This window comes from Larus michahellis, chromosome 2 (assembly GCF_964199755.1).
Source record: "Larus michahellis chromosome 2, bLarMic1.1, whole genome shotgun sequence".
Lineage (NCBI taxonomy): Eukaryota > Metazoa > Chordata > Aves > Charadriiformes > Laridae > Larus > Larus michahellis.
Genome location: NC_133897.1, coordinates 21,077,908 through 21,104,695, shown reverse-complemented (window position 1 = coordinate 21,104,695; position 26,788 = coordinate 21,077,908). Strand labels below are relative to the sequence as shown.

At 34.7% G+C, this 26,788-nt stretch overlaps 1 protein-coding gene across 1 annotated transcript in view; it reads right to left on the bottom strand.

The window, feature by feature from the left end:
• DNAJC1 (DnaJ heat shock protein family (Hsp40) member C1) overlaps window positions 1-26,788 on the bottom strand; it is a 109,909-nt gene that overhangs the window by 39,711 nt on the left and 43,410 nt on the right. The window contains exons 4-8 of the mRNA XM_074574497.1: window positions 21,589-21,754; window positions 20,593-20,690; window positions 19,435-19,528; window positions 9,486-9,576; window positions 1,322-1,488 (exon numbers count right to left, since the gene is read on the bottom strand). Coding sequence (XP_074430598.1) covers window positions 1,322-1,488; window positions 9,486-9,576; window positions 19,435-19,528; window positions 20,593-20,690; window positions 21,589-21,754 — 616 coding nt within the window. The remainder of the gene's footprint in view (window positions 1-1,321; window positions 1,489-9,485; window positions 9,577-19,434; window positions 19,529-20,592; window positions 20,691-21,588; window positions 21,755-26,788) is intronic.

The window sequence follows — 26,788 nt, the reverse complement described above, 5'->3', positions numbered from 1 at the left end:
TTGCCTGCGCAGCCTGATAAGCAAAGATGGTTCACAGAGATGAAACTAACAGGAATCCAACCCACAGACACTTCTTGTCTTAAGGTAAACAAAGCAATGACTGTAAATATGCTCTTAAGTCCCAGGCAACTCATCTATAGAATTATGGACCTGAGTTCTTACTTTCTCAAAGTGTGTGAAAATGTGCTGCAGTGTTTAAGAATTCAGAAGCTAAGAAGAAGTCAAAAGCTAAGCATATTTGCAGAATAGACTTGTTACAGAAATATAAAAGTAAACATAAAGCAGATATACTAAATAATACAGAAAGATAAAAATAACAGCAAGATAAAATTGGCATCTGGGAAGTCACGAAGCTTAGGAATCCAATAGTAGTAGATGATTAAACTGGTTATGCAATATTCAAATTATTCAGTAAAATTTTTAGGTCTGGCTAAAAATGGGAGAGGGTATTTTTCACAGGCTTGAAAACAACTAAGGAGTAAGCAAATCTGCAGCAGAGAGAAATCAAACAAATGACAGCAGGAACTTTTTTTGCTATTGTGATGCTGAAGTCAATGTGTTGTCTTAACTCCACTCCAAACACACCACTCTCCTCATCTCAGTCTTCCAGGCAAGGCAGATTTTCAAGTCAGGAGACCAATTGATAACATTTCTTCTGTCAGCTGTGTATCTCAGTTCTAAGATGAAAACTATACCTTTTCAAGCCAGTACGTTTTAATAAAATTTACCAGAAGATAATTACACTAACTAGCACTAAGATCCCCTGTCTTTAAGTAGCAAGAACCTTAACAATAGGTCTAAGTCGAATTGTTAGGACTTTTCCATAAGTCAGATGAAATGCACAAAGTACATAAGCAGTTCCATAATCAAAACATACTAAACCTGGATATTAAGAAGCAAAGGTTTCTTCTTTCTTTTTCCTTTGCCTTTTTTTTTAAATAGAGAAGAATCTATTCTTGCAAGCAAAATGTTATTAACCGCAATTATGAGAAAGAACCAAGCCTCATGTAACTTGACAGCATTATGTTCTACTAATTTCTAGTGAACAAGAATAGTATTTATATTAGAAACTATAGAGAGTTTTCATACATTTTAATCAACGACATCCTGTTATAACAACATTTCCAGTATCATTACACAAATTACATTGAACATCAATATAATCTTTTCCATTGTGTCTCTGCCTGACAATTAATACTTCTCCAGACTTCAATGGTATATGAATATTGTGCTGGTATACCTACATTATTCCTTTTCTTAAGAAGCAAGCAAATGAATCAACATTTAAAATATGTAACAACATGAAAGATTTTGAACTTACCTTCTTTTTTGGTGTTCTGTTCCTGCCTCCCAACCAATCATCCATCTGCTCCTCAATCTCTTCAATTGAAGCTCCATGATCATATGATGGAATATATGCACTGGACTCCAGAACCGTGTATACAGGGAATTCTGATTTTGGTTTCTTGACTTTAGGCTTCTTCTCCTCTATACAAAAGTAAAAAAGAAGAAAAAGTAACGCTACTAATACTGTAGAGAAGTATAATTCAGAAGCAGGCTTAGCTCCTCAAGTCTTAATGCTACATTAAAATTTCCACTGAGGAAGGGGGTTCCATTTCTTTGTTAAAAACATAATTCAGAGTTTCACATAATAATTTTACTTTTTATGAAAAGTAAATAGCAATGCACACGCTTATCCCCTCTTCTATCTTAATTATGCCTTAAAAGGGCCAAATGAGGAGCCCCTCAAAAACACAGTTAGCTCTTGTCATTACTACACCACCTAGCAATTAAGATTAGTACAGGCAAAAGCACAGAGAGCTGCTAAAAGATTTCAAAAGTCCAGACGGCTTCAAAGAAACTGGCAAAGGTAGAGAGGTGAGTTTGGACAATTTTGTATTGCTTTATGGTCAGCTGTGCTGAGTAAAAGCTTCTGAGTCAATAGGTAGCTCCTCTGTTCTCAGATTTCTGTAACTACAAATAGCTCTGTTCTAGCACTTACACATTTAGGAAGACTTAAATATTGGACCTCATTTCTCAAACTGATCACTGTTTTCTGCTCTCTCTGTCCTTCAAACAGTATTAAATGGGAGCAGCAAACTTAGGGGAGAGGAAAGAGGGACAATAACAACAACCTAAACCCCAGCAACTGAAAACACATCCACTATATAAGGTGATCTCAAAAGAAAGAATTAAGATTGATTGAAAACTGCCAAAACTTTAGGAAAGACAAGAGGATGAGGATCAGAAAAAGAAGCTTGAACACTCAGAAAGCACCCAGAAACTTCAGGTATGCCAAGTGGGACTCCTTTTTCTCCCCCCCCATTTTAAAAATATGCTATATTCACTATAACTGGATGCTCCTAAACTGAAAAAGCTGATCTAACGGCTGGCTGCAGCCAAAAGAGGAAACTTCTACTCAGCCTCCACCTTTCCACTCTCCACTGTTTGCTTATGTGCTCATCTCTTTTCCATTTGTGCTTCGACAGTCATCCAACCACTTAGCAAACTAATTCAATTCACTAATCTAGTAGAAAACTACTCTTCTACACTCAAACGAAAAGAAAGAATCCAAGCTGTTTAAAGGTGGTGGGCAAGGAAAGGGAGAACTACACTTCTCAGCAGCAGCGGGACTTTGGATCAGCTTATCTGTCTTTGCAATCATGCCCAAAAAAATACTTTTCTGAGCACCAGAGGAGAAATATCTGTTTTTCATGAAAACCTTCTTAAAAAAAAACATCCTAAAGAGGACAGAAGGACTGTTCCCTACAGACACTGATGCCGAACTCCTTTTCCTAACAGTATATGTGCAGGAGCAGAACAGGGAAAAGACTCCACAGACTCGACAAACTCCTAGGAACTGAATACTTAAGAAAGCAATAAATGGAGAGAGAACTGTTTCATGGCTTTTTTCAGAAGTCCAAAAAGAACAGGAAATTCATACAGATGCTAAAAGTTAAAAGTTTAAAAGATCATTACTCATTCTGTTAAATGTATGTTGTTCAAAGACCTCTTTTTGTGAAAAATCTCTAATTTTGCTTGTAATTGTAAAATTAATCTCAATAAATGAAACATTAAGTAAAACTTCAATTTGGATCTTTTTTAACATCCCTCTGTAGGTATGCATAGTAAATATAATTAAATTACATATATTCCCCGAAAAAAACAAGACTAAAAGAAAGCCCAAAAGTGTTAACAAGTGTTTCTGTCATTGTTCAGATGTTATTCAAGACAATACTGTTGCAAAATTATTTTTTTCTATTTCAGAAGGTAATTTTTATAACCAAATCACATATATTAACCATTATCGCATTTTTCTCCAAAGTTGCCACATGTAATAGCTTCCGGAGTCAGAGTTAAGATTTGCAAGGGCAAGTAACAATGGTTTCACCAGCTCTTTACTGGAAACACATATAGTGGCAAGAATATTCTAGGAAGTTACCCTGAATGACAATTTACACTACCGTATTTCAAACCTGCAAAATAACCAAGCACACTGCGTGTGTTCACTTGGAACTATTTAACAGTGGAGACAGACCAAGACAGTTGGATTTACCTGTATCTTGCACCCCATCAGCTTCTCTTTGCTGATTTTCCCCCTCAAAATATGCAAGTAGTTAGAGCCTGAATGCATCTAACATTTAAAAATGAAAAGCCTAGCCTACAAACAGGTCATCTACGCTCTTCCTGTAGTTTTAGAACTAATTCTGTAACAGTATTTCCAGAAGGCACTGCACCCAACTTTAAAATGAGGTATCAAAGACAGCATCTAGGCTTTCTTCAGTTAGGCGAGAGAGGAAGACCTAACATAGATAAGACACCCCGCTGTTTGCTGACTATCAAAGGAACAAGAAATCCCATCTAGAGAAGATGGCTGCACAACCTCAAACAAGCACTCAACCAGAATTAAAAAACCGCTCTCTACTGTCTCCCATGCATATACAAAAAGATGAAGGAGTTCAGCATATCCCTTACACACCACAATAGCTGTCATATTGAATTTGGAAAAATAAATAGAATTGAAGTCACAGCACCTTTGCCACAGGGCTCCCAATAACCCACTGAAAGCAGTTTCACCTCAGAATTTTCAAAAGCCACTTTTTAGAATAGGAAAGCACATAAAAGTTGTTTAACGGTAACATCACAAAGGATTTTAGATAGGGGAAGTACAGAAGTTATGTTCAGAGGTAGTGATATACACTTGAGATCTCCTTTTCTTTCAATATTGTTCATTTACCTATGTAACTATGAAAGTCAACCAAACCATTTACAGCATTAAAATTTGTTTAAAACATGACAGAGAAAAATGCACTTGTATATCTAGCAACACAGTCAGATAGAAAACAATAGACTCAAAAGTCTGGAAAAAAAACTTGTACTGAGGTTTTGACAGTCTACTGAAAAAAACAGAGCAAACTATATTTAATATTAATACAAATATGGGGAAAATACTCATATGTTTAAAAAATACACATTCCTGTACTCATAATAAAGCCAATGGGATTATATGAATACATCACGAGTTACAGACAGGTATATACGTCTGCTGTACTGAGACCTAGAAGCTAGTTTATTTTTGAGCAAACAGACTAAAAACATGCTTAATGATGAATACATCCTCAACTACAAAAAACATCTCACAAGGTGTACAGTTTGATGTCTTTCACCTCTTTCTCTGAGTATCTACCCTTCCCAAAACTTCCTATTCCCCCCAAATACCTCATCCCCATAATATAAAGGGGTTAGAAATAAACCTCCAATATTTGAGAGATAATTTGCCTTTCAACAAACATATAATGTTTGTCGACAAACAAAAATAAAATGAAACACACATGCCTCTTTCAAATGAACCTCACGACACTGTATGTTAGTGGAATATTTTCCTTAAAATCTGAAGCAAATTTTGTAAGGAGAGGCATCCGATAGCCTAGTTGAAACAAATGGAAAAAGCACACAAGCTTGCAAGTTCAAAATCCTTTCAGCAGGCCTGCCAAAACAATCAGTGAAATGGATGATACTTAGTTTGCCATAATTAGGCTTCAGAGGTAACAATTAAGTGATCAGAACATTCACACCCATGCCGACCAAAAAAAAGCGTGCATTATATGAATTAATTTTCTCTGAACCTGCCTGTCAGCAAATCATTACTGAGCAGGCATGTGAACACTGCATTTTGGCAGGGATTAATACTAAACACAATTATCCAAGATATTTGTCAATTATTTGGAAGTAAACGTAAAGTCACCTTCAGCATACTGCTAGATCACATAAATTTGGTCAAAATGGTCTTCAGTGAAAAGGAAAGTAGAAGAAGAAGTAGGAACATAGACTAGCTGGTAGTCTGGAACCAATCCTATCAATAGTATTTTTGAAAATTACACTATTAAGGACCTTATGCCGTATCCGCACTTATGAGGGACTGTGTGCAAGGAACCTTTGATGTAAGAGCTTGGAGTTATGGTGGACAAGCAACCTGAAATGAGCTATCAGACCAATGGGAACTAAGGATTTTGTAATGAGAAGATGACAAATGTTAGAAAACTAGACACAAACTCAGGGTCCAATACTTACAACTACATTGGAAAAATAGATAGAATACAGAAAATCTATTGAAATTAAGGGCTAAAGAAATGCTTTACATAGAGAAAACCTGCAGACAAATAAAACTTCTTTTTAAACACAGAAAAGTGCTCACAATGAACAACTGAAAGCTAAAGCTAGAGAAATCCATACTGAAGTTAAGATATAACTATATAACAGTAAAATTTATTGTCTGAACAAACCATAAAGAACAGAAGGTATCTCAACATTTTCTGATCAATCTTGTATCTTGCATAATAAGGTGCTAAAAGCTGAAGTGCATCACTGGTCACGGTCAAGACAAGTCATGAGAATCAGTATTTTTCACTGATTTTTGCCTGTAAGGGCCTGAAATAAACACATTATACTAAATGATCTAGTGATGTCTTCTGTGCCTAACTTTCAGGAAACAATATAAAAAGCTACCCAAGCAACATACTATATTCCAAGCTGAGTGGAAACGGAGAACAACCAAGCCTAACCAAACTCAACCAGATGTATTAACGGTTTCACTACTGGTCTGGATTTTTTACAGCAGACACTCAGGTAAGATATGTCTTACTATAAAGCCCTATAAAGAGATATAAATACCACTATAGATATCATCATAAAGCCCCAATACAGAAAGAGGGCTAGTAACGCAGCCGTAGGGCTAGTAACTTTGTATTTCAGTTAAAGCTTGAATGATGGGAGTGAGGAAAAAAACCAAAACCCTAAGTAATATTCAACATGGTTTACATTAGAAACAAAACAGTTTCTTGCCATGGACTGTTTCAGATGCCTTGTGCATCAGGGCAAGAATTCTGGATTTACAATGCACATATGTTTGGTAACTAGGATGCCAGCAAAGAGTTCACCTGCAGGTGAACATCTAGCAGGTGCTGTTTCTTTAAAAAGGCATATTTTAAAACTAAATTCAAGTCTCCATATTGAAGGTCAGGGAAAACAAACAAAAGAAGAATGGAAAGTAAGAGAATTACCAAGGCTAAGTATAAAGAAATAAAAACAGATGTGTCTTCTCCAAAAATGGATGTGGTTGAAAGAAGTACTCCATGCAAGAAAAGGACAAGTAGAGCTGCTAGAATTTGTCTTGATAACTACTTAAACCTTGCAATTTAAGTTTAAAAAGTGGCAGAGTCATCTGTCCTGACAATGTATGCCTAAGTCTTCTCAGTTTAATGATTACTCAGTTCAGTTAATACATACTGAATTTTACACCCCATGATTATGTAGAACAGGGCTATCTATTGTTACAGAATCATTCCCCAATGCAGGGATCATACGCATATGTGACACTACAAGAGAGGGAGAAGTTAAGAGGAAGTTTATTAATTAAAGCACTTTCATTTTAAAATAAATCTTGTGTTCCGTTATCTAAATGTGAAAAGGGCATCAGAAAATATAAGGCAAACCATTTTTATTTTTGTACATAAAACACCCAGTTATCTGGAAGTGGAAAGTGTCCCCGCCCATGGCAGGGGATTGGAACTAGATGATCTTTAATATCACTTCCAAGCCAAACCATTCCATTATTCCATGATCTGTAATTCCATACAAAACCACATTTCCAAGAAACATAACGTCTGTATTGTAAGCTGCTGTATTTTTGTAACATAAAGTTGTAAAGTTGCTATATTTTACTAAGGTAGTACTGACAGTTTTGAATGGATTGAGAAGTGATAAGAAACACTGCAAAAGTGCCAGAAAAATAAATCAAAATTGTGCATAATATTGACTTACCAAGAAATTACTTTTTCACACTCCTTACCAAATATAGCACTTTAATGACATCTCAGTACTGTCCTCTCTTTCCTACTTGGCAAATTATATTTTCCTCCTCCAGTACCCTTCTCTGGTTTTAGTTCAAGCCGCCTACAGAATACCGCACAATTTCAGCAGGAAGGCAGATAGACATGGGGGTAAACTAGCAATTAGTTCATGAAAAAACAAGCACTGTAAAACAACTACTGCTAATCTGCATGAGATACATTTACTCAATTAGTTACATAGAACTGTTATTATGAAATCACAATCCACGGATGGTCTCTAAAATTAAGAAGAATGGGGGCAAATAAAATGCACATTTTTTAATTGTGAAGTGACAACGCAGAACAATTTAAGGAAATAAGCAAATTTAACATACGCTTTGCATGAAAGCTTCAGGAAAAAGTTTTTTTTGCCCACAGTAACATAGATGCACCCTCTTGTTCCTCTCTTGGGAGTCTTATTTCTTTTTTAGAAAGCTCTTCCTGCTGCCCAGCGATAGCACTGCTATGGCTGACCAAATGAATTCCATGCCCAAATTTTAAACTCTGCGTATTCCAGGTGGTGACTCTCAATCCTTCTTCTCGCTCCCTGCCAGCAAGCCTACCAAGGGAGGGCAAGAAGCCAGACAGTGAGACAGGTGAGGACTGGACCCTGCTCACGCAAGTGACATTGGGTCACCTGGCAGACATGGGGGTCACACGCCATGTCGCACCCAGCAGCATGACAGGGGACAAGGTGGTGCTTCTGTCAGGGGCGACCTGGAGGGGGAAGAGCGCCAAACCCACACCTCTCACGTGTGGGCACTGACATTGGAGGTAACAAAAGAAAGTGACTCTCACATGACACCTGGCAGAGGAGAAACGCTGAAAAGTTCACACGTGGTCTTTCAGTGAAACACAGGAACATGCATGCTACAATTTTAATGACTTTACACTTTCACTTCCACTTCCTTTTTAAAAAACTAGTCTTTTTAAAACAGTAGTTCACAGATTTCAATGAAGAATGTATGCCAGCTATTTTGAACAATGGCGATACGTTACTATCTGACAATTTAACAAGTTTTTAATAACCCAAGTCAAGACCCTTTTCAAGGGCCCATTTTGTGGTAGGTATCTCAAACATAATGGCAGGCCTCCTAACAAGCATTAAATGCACTATTTTGCTAGATTTGGCCTGGGTCCACGATGCTCGCTGAGGTGCTGAATGTTATCCATTTTCTCAAAATAGATTCAGCTACAGATAAGTTAGGAATTATCGCTGAAACTGGACCTCTTTGCTGATTTTACAAAATTAAGCTATTTTGTAAATATAAATAATGCAGCTGTATTTTAAGTGCCTAAAGGCTTATGCATACTCAAAGCTAGTAAATTATTATAGGGCACTCAATGCACTTGTCAGAATAAAGGAACTTAAAAGCATACACTTAAGTAGAGTAAATAAAGCAAGCAAGCATGCACGTACAAACAGACAAAAAAACAACTCTAAAAATTGTCTTCAGAAGAGGGTAGGTTTAATCACTGGCAAAAGCAAATAACGGAAAGAAGAAAAGGAAAAGTCACCTATAATTATTCTGAATACTTTATTAAGGGAAATGCTAATTGCCTTCTCTGGTCTTTTATAAGAGTGTAAAGACTTTAAGGCATTTATTTCAACAATAGCATTAATCCATCTCCAAAGTCTGCATCCATGCTTTTGGAAATTCAAATTATGTTCAATTTCTATCACAAAAATCAATTCAATATGCACAAAAGAATTATTAAACATGTTATTTAAAAAATATTTACAGGAAAAAGAGAACACAAAAATGCTTTAAATGCAAGAGGTCACTTCTGAAAAATGTATACTTTGAGATGTATACATGTGAGATTTCCCTCTCCTGTAAAGCAACGTTTCTAGCAAAGTATCCTTTTGTTGCTACTACATAACTATCACCTGAGCTTTATGCTTCTACAGGAACAAACAAGCAGCCTGCCGCAAAATTAGTCACAAAATTAAAAGCTTATTTAAATATAACTGCAGTACAGAAATATATAAAGCACATATTTTAGAAGATTATAAAAATGTTGGTTCATATACATCCTGTGTAGTGGGTATATCATATTAAATCTTTGTTTATTAAGACAGTGGTAAAAACTCACTCTGAAGTGTTTCAAGTTCAGCCTTAGCCAGGGCATCTTCTTTCGCCTTCATTTTTGTTTCTTTATATTCTACATATAATTGTCTGGCATCCTTTAAGAAAATGTTGCAATGGCATTAGCATCCTTATACAAACAAGTTATTGCAATGGCTCTGTTTTAAGTTCTCAATTAACCTCACAAAAAAATTTAAGGTACATTCGTCTCCTTGAGTTACAGTAATTTTCAGTATAGAAAGTATTTGTTTAGAATGTAGAATTTCTGCATAATACAGGTTCAAATGTAATAGCATTGATATTATAGACTATGATGCTCATCAACAACCTGAAAAGCAAAATGGTTAGAAAAACATTTCTGATCACTACCCACAGCTTTGTAAGAGGCCGGGTACCCACTCTGCTCACATCAGCAATCCGGAAGTTCAAGGAAGAAAGAAAAGTTTTTAATTAGAGTGTGCAGGGACAAACAAAAGCAATTGCTAGGCAGCAGTCGTCTTAGTGTGAACTCATTACGGTAACACTAACTGCATGTTCCAAAACTCAATTTGTTCACCACTCCACTTTTTCTCTTAAACCAACTTCTACATCGCTATTAGTGTTGAAAAAATATATTAAGTTTTTTATCCAAGGATTAAATTAGATTCTAATTTGAAATCTATTTGGCAAATTTACACATAAATCTAGAAGGTCTTGTCACAAATCTCACAATAAGTTACATATGTCCAAAATTTGATTAATTAGTAATTATAGATTTGTGTTGAAGGCTTTCCAATACGAACAACCAGATTGCTGAAGTAAGAGGTATGGAGAGTTTTCTTACTCTCACTTATCAGTTTAAGAGATTTCTATACTCATGCGAAAACAATGATTCTATAATAGAAATGCTGAAACAGAAAAATTATTATTTATCATTTCCAAGCAAGCAGAACATCTATTGCATTAAATCAAAATTAATTATAGTATTAGATAAACCTGTTTTTAGTTGTTTATAGCCAAAAATATTTTTATTCTTGTTATTACATTAACAGTCCTGCTTTTTACACATATAAAGGGTGATTTAAATTTTAATGTAGAATGTATTGTAAAACATCAGTAAATATTTTTATAATTTCAACTATAATTGCATAAACGTGAACAAAACCTCGTCTCACTAAAAATGAAATAAGACATCTTAATAAATTTTGAAAATAAAAACTGAGTTAAGCAATCATTATTGCTGCCTCTAATGGTAGAAGTCATCCAAAACCATTGCTTCCTGCAAAGATACTATGACACAAGAGTTGTTCTTTGCCTTATACTGGCCTCTACCCCTTCAAAGATACTTGACAGAGGTGGGACAACACAGGACACAATCATGATCCAGCTCTGAGCAGAAATTTGTAATGTTTCTTTGGAGACATCTCACTAACACAAGTCAGCGTGCCTGAAGAAAAATCTGACAAATCCCACAAGAGATCAGTAAGGTTTCATCTCCTTCCAAAATCTCTCTTCTTACTCTCTATTTGTCTTTACATTTGGGTACGGGAAATGGGAAGTTAGATCTCTCTGCCAGGTTTACATAGCACATGGCATGCAGAAGAAATTTTAAATACATAATTTTTTGTTGCTGGAACATAGCAGATAAGAGCATATCACATAGCTACAGTTTTGGTTTTGGGGATGGGGTAAGAGGGTTTTTTTGATGGTTCTAGTAGAATTGGGGATAAAAAACACATGTAGGTACAGAAGGACTACCATTAACAGACAATATGAAAGCTTTGAGGAAACATATGCAGTTTCTATTTTATAACATTGAATGACAAAATTAGAACCAGCATTGTACCTGAAATATGAATTCCCTACCACAGATGGAAAATTTCCTTGTACTCTCCAGATTTGGACTATTTGCATCATTAAAAAACAAAACCAGCCATAAATGTAATGACTAACTTCTATGAGTTTGAGATGTTTGTGTTGCATGGCATCCACAGGAATCACACCTACTGATACCCAAAAAATGCTTTTGTTTAAGGCTATGATTTCAAAATGGCTACAATTAACCGGCATTTAAATTTAACCCATTTGACACTGAAAGCCAATATTTGATGCTAAATTCTGGTGTAAAATCCATTATTGCTTGTGGGATCTCCAGACAGCAGGCACTAGGGGGTAACTGTCAATCTCTCCAGCATGTCAATCACGGAACAATTGGAAATGTGGCTCAGATGAAAATGAGACACAATAGCTGAACAACAAAGAAAACTAGTCAGAAGCACGTAAATGAAATTTAGTACTATTGTTGCTTTATGGATATAAAATGGATTATCACTGCAAATGGAGTAACATCCAGGTAGCAAAGGCAACATTAGCTTTTTATCTTATTAATCACAGTTTATTATGGCTGATGCCATAACCACAAAAAAAGGGGAGACTGCACATTTTGAAGCGCACATAAAAATGTATACATATAAAGTAAAGCAAAGAAAAAAACAACAAAAAATTTAATAAAAATAGATTTTGAAGATTTGAAAATCAAATCCTTCCCACAAAAGCTGAAGAAATGGCTCTACAGGTTGTAAAGTGAAATTAAAAGACATACCTGAGTAAAGAGGTTAGCCACAGACACACACTATATGGGTATTAGACCTTATAAGTCAAAACGAAAGAAACACTGGAAAATGATTTAAAATAGGAAGTTCTTTGAAGAAAACTTCTGCCTTAACATAAATAAGCACATTTCAATTTAGTCCTCATTAGTTACTAATAGTATCCATCGAAATGGGAATATTCGTTTTCAAGCATATTCAGTTTTGGTAGTAAGAGTATTTCAAAATACATTTGCGTTCAGATTTTTTACTTTTCCAAAGTGATACAGTTAAGCAGTCATTTTGCCTCAATATAAACATTTTAGGGCCCTAAAAACACTGGCAATATAGATACAACCTCTTCCAATCTAATGTTCCTTCACCAAGATTCCATAGCGATTTTTCTTTTAAAGGATCTTTTCCCAAACAGCTCAAAACATGCACAACATCAGCATTTTATACCTGATGTATACTTTACCTTTAACTGGTAATAAACATAAGAAATACAACATTTTTGTCCTTCTGTGGGTTGAAAGGGATAGAGGAAAGAGAAACACAAATACAAAGCTTGGAACTGTTCTAACTAAAAGCTCCAGCTAACCCAATCAGAAATATTTTGTTCTCATTTGCAGGAGTTTGAGAAGTTTTCAAAAAAGAACATCAAGGCAAATACATTGCTTTTCTTCACCATCAAAGCAGTAATATGCATGTAGTTAAACAAAAAGAATAATGAAGAGGGCTAATATATGCTGCTATATCATACTATGATCTCAAACATACACTTCCCAAAAATGAACAGAATGAAAAAAAGAGAGTATTAGAAACACAAAATTCTGCTATTAGTATTTCTAAATAATATTTCAACTGCCATGTATAGGAAGTTCCTGTCTTTACACCAAAAATTTCAAAAAGCGTTGCGGAAGAAAAATAAAATTGACAGTGAAACGCTTCATTAACATATTTTCAATATTTTAACCACAATTAAGAACCAAGAATATTGAAAAATTCCTGTATTTTAGTTCCTTTTTACATCAATATTGTCTCACGTCAATACATTTGAGATTGCCAAGACAAAGCTGCATTTGAGTTACGCAAAAATAGAGAAATTCTTCATACCGGACTTTTAAGGGCTTTTTTCTTTGTTTGTTTGGGGGTTTTGGTTGGTTTCTTTTTTCTGTGGGGGTTTTGGTTGTTGGGTTTTTTGGTGGGGGTTTTGGTTGTTGGGTTTTTTGGTGGGGGGGTTTTGGTTGGGATTTTGGGGGGGGGTGTGTGGGTTTTTTTATTTTGTTTTGCTTTGCTTGTTGTTTTTAAATCAACAGATACAGTATTTATTCAGACTACTAATTCTGGAACTAAAAACTTCAGTTCTGAGTAAGACTCAGCCACTCCAGCCTCTCCTTGATGTTTAGGAAGGGTGATGAGGTTTTGTTGGGTTGTTTGCTTTGTGGTTTTTTTTTATTTTACCCTCCAGTTAATCTTCCCGGCTTTCTGGTCTACCACAGAAAGATCAGAGATTACGAGAATTAAGGCAAACACTGGAAACAACTTACTGTATTGGCCATGTGTGAACCTTCATTACAGATTTTTGATAGAATCAGCTTCACAACTTACTTCTCTGGGTGAGGGAATGATACAACAAACAAAATGCATCCCCTCAGAATTCACAGTTAACTGGAAACTTTCTCACAAGCATACTTAAAATCAGTATATTGAAATACTTTTCTTTGCATTAATTCTTATTAAGTCTATCTATAGACTTAAAGAGAAATATTTGTATTAATTTCTTGAACTATTTTTTGTCTTTTTGAGTGCAGTGTTCTTGTACAATTTGTACAAAAAACAGAGAGAGAAAAAGGAGTCAAAATTACTGCAACATCCAACATTCAATTTGCTATTTCTGTGCAATAAAAACGCCAGCCATTATACCACAGCAAAACACTCTTGATGGGTTTACAACCTAGTAATATCAACGTGTTACTGTAGGAAATAATATTTTTTTTAAAAAGTTAAACATTATGATTTATATTTCTCTATGGCATTTTTACATATTTACTCAAAGTCAAACTAGTAAATAAATAGGAATTGCATTACTTCCTCCTTTATAATCAGCAAATGGTGCTTTGACCTTGGAATAATAGCAGGCATGGCCGGGCTCCTCAGCTGTGTAGAGCCTGTGGGCAGTTGAAGCGTGGTCCCCAGCCCCTGGATGCACTGGGTGACCAGCAGCCCACTGTGCTAACGCAGCAGCTGCTGGGTATTTCCACATCCACACTGGTGAAACAAAGGCAGGCAGAAGGGAGAACTGAGGCCAACGCTGCAAAGCCTCCCTGGCACCCTGTGAAGCCTCATACCACAACAGAATAGTACCATTAATTGTGAGCCACTATCACCTCGTACACCTGACCTACTCTTGGTGCTACACTCCTTTAACTTGTGTGCTGGGATATGCAGACATATAGTAAGTTATTTGAAGGAGCAGAACAAAATTGGCTGCCACAGAGCAACAGGCAATTAAAGGGAAATTTCTTTAGTGTCTTACGTTTACTTAAAGTTTTCACTATGCAGGAAAACACATTTTGTCTCCAGAGCCTCAGACAGTACCCTGTTAGACGCAAATTATTTTTGCTCACTTGCATATACCCAGAATACCATCCACTCTCCTCTGACCTGCTTCTAAGCTTCTAATTGACCTCAGGGTCAAGAGCTCCATCCCTACTTTGGTTCTCCCAACAGCTGCAAAATAGCAAGAAACAGACCAAATGGACAATCACTCGTGCCACACATCCTGCAATTGCTCACTCGCCACAACTTGTATCAACACTGGTGCTGTACAGTAGGTCGGAACACATCAAAACCCTGTAAAACTGAGAATTAAGGAGGTATTTAACCTTACTGACTTGAATAAATCCCTTCAAAAAAACCCGCCTTTTTTTTTTAAGGCATATGTTATTAAATGCAATAAATTTTATTTTAATCACACAGGATGATTTTATATAAAGTCATACACGAAGACAAAAACAACGCACACAAATGTTTGCTGACCTAATCAAATCTTGTTTAAAAGCTAACTTTGCCAAAGGACATGCCCTGCTGGCAAAGCCTCTTGAGTTTAATGACACATTGCCAATCCTTTTAAGGCCAAAGCTGAACCATCTCTAAACAGGTGTTGAAATGTAATCATGGATTAAAAGAAAACCTGAGGAAAAAATGCCAAGAAATTAAACACCTCTGGGTCACTAGTTTGAATCCATTCCAGGCTACTAAATCAGCTACAGTAATTACCATCTGGTAGTCTACATAAAAATAAATTACTGGCCTTTTTGTTTTAATTCATTTCGTGCTACACAAAGGTCTTTATAAACAAAAGTTTCAATTGTAATGGAAAGCTTTGTTGATAATCTCTCTAGGTTATACCCAGTGCAACTACGTATGGAGCTTGAACTGCCTTCTCATTACTGGTGAGCCACCAGTCTTTCCACCAGTTGGCTGCTAGGGTGTATGCGCTACACCTACACTGTTGTAGAGAAAAGATAATAGAAAGCTTTATTTTCTTAACAAAAATCCATTTCTGTCTGAAACAACCAAAAATGCTTTCTGCTCCATTACACTCAGGACAACAGCAGGCTAATAAAACATTTCCTAGTGCTGACTGGCATTAATGAAGTTGGTCTAAAAATAAAGACATTCATTGCCAAGCTTCACCACATCAAGGTGGAGGAAAAGTACTTGACAGGAACACTCACAAACACTCCTATCTTCGGTTTTCTAAAGGAAATATTTTGTGAAGAATAATTAATGACATTTAAAGAAAGATGACTTTTCTTAAGTTGTATGTCTGCGCATCCAAAGAAAAAACTCTAGTCAGCTGTTTTGGGAATAACCTGCAATTTACATATAACTGTTCTCCCACAAAAGAAAAGTATGCTTAACACAACTGTCTTTTCTGTGTTACATTGACCATTTGAACTGAAATTCTTCCCACTATATTTAGCTGGTTTGCTTCTTTGTAAGAATAATTTTCAGTTCCATTAAGGCATTTTAATTGAGTTTTGTTTCTTTTTTTTTTTTTTTTTTTTTTAAAGATACAGCCTTCTTCCTGGGTATTCTCATGAAAGAGTAAACTATAAATTACCTGAGAAACAATTTGTGTTCTTTTTCTTTTTCTTGAGCCTACATTATAAGAATTAAACTTGGTAATAGTCAATGTAATTTACACTCCACTTAATGTTTCTTTCACACCACAGATATTTGATTGATGATACATTTTATGTATTCTTTTCCCTTCACTTGTTCAAACAAGCTTAAAGATGCTGTTTTCACACCAAATTTAGTTAAACTAAATTTGTGGATATAAAAGCCTACGTAGTCTCTCTCAAAATACGATTGTCAACAGCTTAAAAAACCAATCATTTTTTAGTTTCTCTCTTCCTCCTCTCACCCATTTTTCTTCCAGTTTCTTGACATAAAATGCAGACTACGATAAAATGGCATAGGCCATCATGAGGGCATACAAACAAAGCATTTTTCTTTAGTAAAGGCCCACCTTAATTATTTTAAGTGCCTCCTTCTGAAATCTGACATTTTGAAGGAGGAGGGGAAGTAGGAGAAAGACACTCAATTGGATAAATGAGAGCCAGGCATGGGCAGAAGCTCAGCAACCTGAATCAGAGCTGTTGTAAGTAGAATATTCACATTAACTAATGGGGGAAGAGATAGATGTTAGGTTAAATGAATCAATGCAAGAAGTGGCAAAAAGTTTAAACTGACATCTCCTTGTGGTTTTTGTTTTGTTGGTTTGGTTTTGTGGGTTTGTTATTGTTTTTTATAAAGTTTTGTTTGAGGAAGAACTTGTGTATACAGCCGGGTGGTTTTGTTTCCTTGCGGAAGCAATTCAGCTATTTCACTCACGGAGCTTTGAAAGACTCAGTGGCAGAAACAACATTTAATTTAAAGCATTGCTAATTTTTACCCTTTTCTGTCCCAAATGGGGTTCATTTAAATCTGGATGCATTTTTAGAAGTTAATCTACAATTGCATTAGTTACAGATGAACAACAGACAACTTTCAAAATAACTTGTTGGTTCTTAAACGACTGAAATAATTTAGATTAACTCAATAAACAACTAAAATCCATAGCAGACATCCTTATGTCAACCACTGTAACACCTTGCTAAATAATCTGCAGGTGTAACTAGCACACATAACACTACTCAGTATCTGTTGCGGTCTTGTCTTCCAGGCAAGTTGCCCTAGTGATTTTACTAAAAGCCTGAAATACTCTGAAATCTCTAGCCTATGTTAGTGTGTTATTGAAGAGAAAAGCACTTATATTCAAAACAGCATCTCTGTACCAGGGTATAATCATGTAAGTATAGCTACTTTTTCGCTGTATGTTGGCAATTGCAGCTAAGGCCGAATTTGCTAAAACCTTAAATACAACTCAAAAAGAGCCCAGAGGTGACTCTGTTCCAGCTACTTACAACATACAAGGTATCTTTTTACTCTCAGTTCAGAAAAGATCTCCAATATTAGGTCACTGGTACTCTTACGCTCTTCAGAAGAGATAATACTTCTTTAAGTATTGTTAACTAATAAGCTACAGTAATTAATTTCAGGTACCTTAAGTCCTGAATATTATTAATAGTGAAGATTACTTATATTTTATTTCATTTTAACTTGCATAATCAGCAGGTCATCTTAAACAACAACAAAACAAACCCTGGAGTTAAGCAGTAGTGTAACTTACACATGAGCCAATTTACTCCAGAACCCCATCCCTTTGCCTCCTCCTTGCTCTAAAGCCTTTCAGCTCCCAATTCCTCTACATCCTACTTCCCCAGCGACCAAATCCCTGCTTGCTAGTCTCCAATTTTCCATACATTATTGTATAGCTTTTTTCCCCCACTACCATTAATTTAATGAATTTAAAAATCCACAGCAAGAGGTATTGTCTAGATGTCTACAGAGCGCAAAACATCACTTTTGTCGTATCCATCTTTTCTGCCTATTCTGGCAGACATAGGAGCTGCTTTTTGAAGAGAAAATCTGAAACCTGTTAGACTGGCTTCTTAACAGACTATCTTAAAATCGTAAAAATGAGAAAACAACATCTTAGAAAGATTATAAGAAGTCCTAATTTAGAATTTTTCATGAACCTTACTATATTCTATAATATTTTAAATATTTTCCAATTAAGGCAGAAGAGAAAGCATTATAATTATGAAGAGAGTTTTAAAAATGCAGAAACAGCAATTGCTGAACTTAATTCTTTTCTATCTGACTCACCTCAATGAGGGACGAACATCAATTTAATTTGGACACAACAGTTGACTTAATTAAGCATCATTATTTTTGCTTTTAAAACTTGCAAAAAGAAGTTTCTTTAATAAAACAGGCACACAGCTCTGACGAAAGTTAAGAGGAAAAGATGTTAACTTTTGCATTTCTTTGTAGGAAAGGTTAAAGACTATAAAAATGGATGCTGAAAGACCAGACTTAGTTTCATTTATAACTTTTTCTATAATAACAATTATAACTTAACTGTTAGCCTTTTGCTAACAGATTAGGAATTATGAATTATATGCTTTTTCCAGCCTGAAGACAGACAGAAATTGAACACTGATGCCATTTATACTATTTATACTTCAGAATTAATACTCAGTATTTCCATAAACCACAGTAAAATCCACTCTGCATTCCCTGATCCACATTCATTACCAGTGACAAAGGTATTAAAAACAAATGGGTATATTCAAGGGAAATGAAAAGAAAGGGCATGTGATATTAAAAAGTTATTGTTAGCTGATATTCATCCAGTACTGTCAGAGCAGTTAAGTTTTACAGTTTATAGTATTAGATTAAAAAAACACAAGTGTCGGCAAGTCTGCCACATTTACGTTTATAAATGACAACCATACCTTTGCTACTTTACCTTAGTAATTTCAGGTATCATTTTATATTATTATCCAGTAACTCAAAAAAGCTCACTCAATCAGAAAAAGTAATTTCACTGTTACCCCAAATTTAAATTATATATTAATATTTGCTATGAAAACATAGCATTTGCCTACTTGAGATAAAAATACTTTTGTTAACAGATTGCTTAAAAGACGTTGCTATTCCTAATTAGATGTATTTATTCTTGTAGTTTTGCCTAGCAGGAACTGCTGTTGAATTCCCTAGCACATTAAGATTAATATCGATTTAAAATATTCATATTTTGATGAATTTATATTAAATTTGCCTCCAAAGAGTAATTTTTTAATATATATATATATATGGTATGTGCTTGAGACAGAAAATTCATAAGAACAAGTGCTACACATCTGATTATGCATAATAGCAGCATCAAGAAAATAAAGTAATATACCTTAAAATCTTTACTATTACCTGGAATAGCTGAGGTAAAGCTTTCACAGTGAGACAGAACCATATTCCCAGCTTGCATGGAAGTAAGTCATGCCATTGTGGTTTGTCCAGCACCCTGCAGTCAAATAAAACTGTAAGTTGTTTATTACTGCCACACAAAGTCAGAACTTTCCCATTATCCTTTAAGATGATTAGCACTTGTCAACTCCTACAAAAATGTGTAACTACATAATCTTAAAGATACATTTTGATTATTTAATTCAAAACACATAACAGCTAACTTCTAATCACTGCTGTATTTTAATCTCTTAAAAAGGGCTTTTCCTCAATAAATTTGTAAGCCACATAATCACTTCAGTTGGAAAAAAAAAACCAAACCTGAAAACTGAAAAAACTCAAGTCTCAACCAAGTGTTCACAAGTGCTGACAACCAGATATGAAGACTGTAGCATAAACAAAACAATACATAAAAATTAATGTCATTTGCAGTTCACTGGAGCATTACTCACTGATGTCATCAGGAAAGACGACAGGCAGAATGGTCTCTGATCTCCATCCCGCATTGATCCAGTTCATGCCCCTGCTGTGTGAACTATTTAAACCCTTTATTTCTTTCTATGAATCAATAGAAGAAATGGTGGTATCTTTTGGAGTGTCCTGAAAGTCACTATTTCACTACGTGTTTCTTAAACAATGGTGTTAGAAGCCTTTACCAACAGGCTTGTTTTTAAGTTAATCAGATAAAAAGCATTAAATCAGACAAGCATTAAAAATCCATAAAAACTCCTTGCTTGGTATGGTAATAAACTGAAGGTTAAATAAATTGTAATTTGTTAATTGTAATCAAGGGCAAAAATCTTCAAAGATGGAAAAAGCTGTAAAATCTTCTAAAAATCAACTTGTAGAAATAATACCTTTCTATAAGCCAGATACCATTAATTCAGCCTTAATCTTTCCATTATTGTTGATCTGCTGAATAAACACCACATATTTATTTACAAATCAAAACCTGAAAATAAATCTACACCAGCACACTTTATAATCAGCAATGGCTGTTACTACAAATACAGTTATTTTCCTTATAAAATATTTCAAAGATGCAAGGAAAAAACGATAGAACTAAACCATTAGCTGATAAAATGTTTTAAAAACGTGGAAAACAAGAGAGTTCATTCCCACCTTTCATTTTTGTCTAGAGCAGCAAGTTTGGCTTCATCTGTACTCCTGCCGCCTGTTTTTTTCTTCTTCTCCCTCTTTTTTCTGCTAAGCAGTTCATCCTTGATGTAGAAAGAACTACGGTTACAGGTTATCATTAACATGTAAACCATAAATGTTACTGGGACTCTTCTGTGAAGGGTAAACAGTAGAGTAGCATTTATGCAAATGGATCTAGGGGTCCTACATGATTAAGTAAAATGATCTATCTTAACAATAACTGTTGCCATGGTATCCAGTCTTTAAACACACATGAAGTCCAGTTCTGTCACTCATGTGTATCTCCATAGCAATCAAAGTTTTCTAAGAAGAGAAAGCATTCAACTTGCCTCCTTTCTCATTCATCAACTTCAATAATGCAGTGGAAAATAAAAAAAAGTAAATAGATGCTAATGTATGAATATTTTTCAAGTTATGCTTAGGCTTTTTTCTAGTCTACTAAGTGCAATAGATTTTTATGACAAAAAATAAAATAATAAAAAATAATGTGTTTTATTCTGCTTACCGATGCCTATCCTGTTAACAAAAAGCCAAAACCAAAAAAAAAGCGTTTAGCTAAGAACAAAGGTAAAGGAAGTATGACTTTTAAATGAAGAAAACCTGATTATTTTTAAAAAACATTTAGGAAAAATCATAGACATGACTACAGTAGCATATGATTCTGCATCAATAGATGAAACGAGTTTTTATTCCTCTTCTTCCTTCCAGTTAAAAAACAAAGAACCATCTCTTGCTATTTATTACCAATTCCAGAAAAATTAAGTAGTTTTTAGTTTATTATTTCTGATATGTTGAATGCCTCATTCTACAATTATCACCATTTTAAATATAATCCTTTTAAAATATGAACAATACAAATTCAAAACAGGGGAAGTGGTAGAGATCCCTATAATATGCAAACTTCTGGAGGAAATTCAACACTAATAATTGAAGCAAGTTTGATTTATTACCAATACTTACCAGCTGTTTTTCCAGGTAGATTGACCAAACCACAGCATAATGACCCACTGTGAGTATAATGAACAAGAGTAATGCCAGCTCAGCATTGCTCATTTTTCTCACTCGCCTGTAGTAGAATACAGGCTGTCGCCAATCTGGTAGTCCATTGATCAGAATATCATCATACCTACAGTAGCAAATATAACAGGCTTTCATGGAGAGCTAAAAATGAAATAAGCCAAACCATCCAATTATAAAACAAAACAAATGATAATTCACAGACCGCCTGAATAATACACACACAAAGGATCATTTAGTAATTTATATATTTTTTTTAATAGAGAAATGCCTTGTTTTGTCAGCTGCTAGGCTTGCATCTGTAAACAAACAGAATCCAGAACCAAAGGCTGGGGAAATGTATCTAGTCTTTTGCAAACAAACAACAATAAAACAAACAAACAAAAAAAGTAATTTGATTGTTCCTGCAACACCACCACTACCACCACCACCCCCAGTTCATTCCCTTCTGAAATAACAGACTTCTAGGAATGTAGATGTCTTCTACCTGCCCAGTAGTCAGTGGGCAGGTCTCCATGACAGAATTAAATAACAAACCACAAACCACTTAAATATGTGGCAAAGAACAAATATCTCAAACCCTGGAAACCTTTTTTTATTTTCCTTTTACAAACTAAAAGCACAAGTGTTGGGGGGAGGGGAGAGGTATCTTTGCTTTTGCTTTGTCCTTCAGTAGCACGATATCCATTAGGTAAAAATGCTGCCAGACTTAACATCCACCCTGTGTCAGATACGAATTTCAGTTAAAGGTTTGATTTTGATGTTAGAAAACAAAGTTCACCACAGATAGACGATTTTGATTTTCTATTTGAAAAGCTGTCTCCAAAATCAATCTATTTTAAAACCATTTAATTTTACTAACGCTACTGACTGTACAGAAACCATTTTATGACAATTTGTCAGTTTTTCTTCACACAAATGACTTGAAATATCTTAGTATGTCTGGGGTCTTCCATTTACAGTATGTTATCAATTTAAAAATAAACAAACTACAGACACAAACCAGATTTTTCTATTTGTTAACTTTTCAGAGTAAAGTTTCAAACAAAAAATCTCTACAGTTAACTCAAAAACCTGTATGTTCAAGATGCACAACCTGTTAATCTTAAATTGAACACAACTCATTACATATTCTAATCACACCGTTTCCAGAATTAAATCTGCACTGAAAGGCCTAATTTGGTGCAACACATTGACCAAAATATTTTAATTAAAAATATTCTGAGTTAGTCGCAGGCCTAATTACAGGAATAGAAATAGGGCCTATATTGTCATGCAGGTCAGTAGAACTCAGTAGTAGGTTTTTCTCAAGTAAATTGACCGATCCAGGAATAATAGCGCAGCTGCTAAACTGCCAGTCTTGACATGTAAATCAATTTAAATGCAACAACTGCAGTAGCTACTTTGATAGTTATTAAATTGATACCTTGGAGATGTACTAAAAAAAAAAATAATTCCACAAGCAAAATTCATTTTTTTAAGCAGAAAAAGAGGCAATGGTTTTCAATTAAAAAATATACTTTAATTCAGTGCAGCTAGAAAATCTGACTTCTGATAAAACATTTGTTCAAGTTGGCACTGTTATTTCTGTGCAAAAGATTTAACACCTCAGGATTCTGCAGTGTTCTGAATGCTAGCAGAAGTAAAATTCGTATTACAAAATTCTGTCTTCCAGGACAATTATGAGAATACTAAGATTTATATCCATTATTATAAATTTGGAGTCATAACTTTTTTCCTTTCCCAGTAAGTCAGAACAAATTAACTACTGATGCCTTAACACAAACTCTCTTCAGAAAAATTGCTTAGGATGTTATTTCAAAATTAAAACTTCTACTTAACTTTTTGTTTAAGAATTAAGTAGAAGTTTTAGTATTTAAAAAAATAATAATGCATTTGCTGAACATTTTACTGTTAGAATACAAAAAAAATATTTTAGAAACAAAACCATTTTTAAAACAAATTAGGTTGATAACAAGATATCACAAAAGATGCTCTTCCTTTGAAAGATTCAGAGAAATATATGTAGAAACAAGAAATAATTTTTTAATACTACTATAAATTTAGTAAGCGTTTGCCTTTCTTATACACTAAGGCTTGTTAACTGATGTACTGAAAATGTGGCTACTGATTAAGTAAGGTACATATATGCTAATGGTTACAATATAGTAATACGTAAAAGAAGATTGCAAACTAACGTTTGGCAACCATGTTCTATTATAAATTATCTGTTAAGAAAAAATAAATTAAGACAGCAGAGTCTCTTGCATTAAATAGCACTCCGTATTTACTAGGCTATGTCCGCTGTTCTGAACAACAGTCTCCAAGGATTAAGTCTCAGAATCAATGCTCTATTGATTTTACTATCAATGAGCATTATGGCTCACACGACTGGCCATTTTAAGGGAAGATGGCTTCTATTATAACCCACTTTTTAGAATATATACTGTTAAAAGATAAATCACTGCTTTCAATAGTAATTAAGCTCTGTATTTGAAAAATAAAGATATCAATGATTTTTAGGGTTTCAACTGGAAAACTATCCTACTGAAACTCAGAAGCTTCCCATAATTTTTAAATCTTGATTTCCAAATTTAGAATGTAGTTTAATTGAAAGCCAGTTTCTCATTAAAGAATTTATTTATAGAAACCTATATTAACTATGAAAGATAGTTAATCCATGTGCATCAAGAACTACAGTCAAAATTTAATGACAAAGCATTCTTCTTTTGGCAACCTATATTAATTGTTCTTCTATATAAGAAAAAAAAAATCAAGCTGAAAAGGGAAAATACATCTGCAGTATTTTTCCCTCAGACATACATACATAGAATGCAGCAAATCTTTGACATATGAGTATGCCTGCTGTTGTCTCTGAAAGGTAGCAGTTAGCAAGCTACAAAACCCCAAAGCACCAGTTCAGGAAAAAAAAGACAAAAAAACTCCCCATTTATAACTTAATTTGAATCTTTATTTTAAAAACTCAGGATTATAGGCAAGACTTCGTCTTGTACTAACAAGTAACCAATTGCAACATTATTAAAATTTCATTCTTCTGTAAAGTTTCATGAAATAGTGTTTAGAGCTCTCTGTAGAATCAATTACATTGCAAGAAAAAAATCCATTAACTGTAGTAGCTAATTACAGTATCATCTATTTTAATATAATTATCATTTACTTTTCCCTTGAAGAGACCCATCGCATTTCATATTTCAAATAATTTCAGAGATCTGATGTAGTTTATATACTATAACCTTGAATTAATGAGATCTATTTTGAAATACGGGAAGACTGCACTGGCTTTTTTTATTTTGGAGGCTTTTTTCACTCAAGCTGTCAAAGACATCCAGTGCAACATCAGCCAGAACAATTTATACCTATGAATACAGACATTTAATTATAATGAGAGCTAAGATAAACACCTTTCTTACTCTAAACAAGCGTATCTTGATTCCTTTGCAAATGCTTCCTGTAATCAAGTCCACATTGTTATAGGATAGACCTGGTAGGTAAAAAAAAGCTCCTTAAAATGGTAACAAACAATGAAACTAAAATTTAAGATTTTTTTTTGCCTAATTACAATTAATAGAAGTGCATGAAGCTATCTACTTTTTCATAAATTAAAAATAATCAAAGGCTAATAAAATTTATCATCATCAAGTTGATTTACCAATAAATGCCCTAAAGTAAAGTGGATTTCAGGAAATGCACCTATCTCTACATACTCTAAAGATAAACTTTTCTGTAGAATTTCACATACTCTGCAGTGTGTATACAAAACATAAAATATTATATTCTGATGCATGTATGTTTAATTTAACGTTAAACACTGCTACATTAAACAAATGCTGCACGTATGTTTAATGTTAGAATATTAGAAAGTTTTGATTATGCATCAGTGTGTAAGAGAAAAATACTAACACAGTAATATTACCATATTCTGTAGTACTAATATAAGATCTGTACACTTCGCAAGCAACTATATAACTTTCTTCAACAAGCAAACCACATTTTAATTATAAAGCTCTGTATTATAATTGCCAGTAGAGGAACTATAATATTTTAAGAAAGGCTTCTGCCATCAGATTAAGTAAAAATTTACTGATAAATATAAAAATACAAAGGTTTTAGAAAAATATTTACATGCAGCTGGCCAACAGATCTGCCGTTTTAGAACGCTGTTTGTGTACACGCACACAAACAATTAACACCTCTGGCATTCACCAAGACATGGAGAAAGGGTGTAATTAGATGCAGTTTTATTGTTTCAAAATGAGTTAATCACTCAATCTCATACAGTGCAGGATCTTATTCCAGCCTTTACTTTTTCTACTCCCTGTACGTGCACCAGGACTGATGGTGGATTACACCACTCGAGACGAACAGCAAGAGGCATGTATGGCTGACTTCATGGTACAGAAGCAGAAGCCTGCAGCTCACTCTTCTCCAGGTGGTGTAATCCTGCACCCCAAACCATTTAGGTGTCCAGTTGTGAAGGGATTCCCAGCTAAACTGCCAGAATTCCTAACTACTTTGTAAGAAAAGGAACTAATTTCCATCTCATCCCATTAGGTCTCTGAGTTACTTTAGAAATAAGAACTACCACGCTGTCATGGGGGAGGGAGAAAATTAAAAATTTAAAAAGAAAAAGGAAAAAAAAAAAAAAAAGGAAGTCTGGCTTTGTTACAGCAGACCCAAATAAGTATCTCTGGAATCAGGATAAAACTGAGTTGATGAGCCCTGAGAGACAAAGGGTGCAGCATAGTTTCTCCCTGGTGCATGGGCACGACAATAAACTTTTGAGCCTCTTCCACTAGGTTCATCACCTCACAGAATGCATAGCCAATTATCAACATCTAAAGTAGGAAGATCCCAAAAAGCAACAACTCTCTCCTTTCCTTTGCCATACGGTTGCAAGAAACCCATGAGTTACCTTACAACAGAAACAACATTGCAGGGGAGAGCAGCTCCTAGCACACTTACTTAAGACTTGTTTTAAAGACATGCTACAACTACGCTTTACGGGGTACAGGACAGACCACCCTCCATTTACAAGCTCAACTGAGAGTTTACCATTAGACCGTGTAATAAATCTGATCAGTAAAGGTTTTCTCAAAGCAATGAAACCACATAGCTTTGCTAC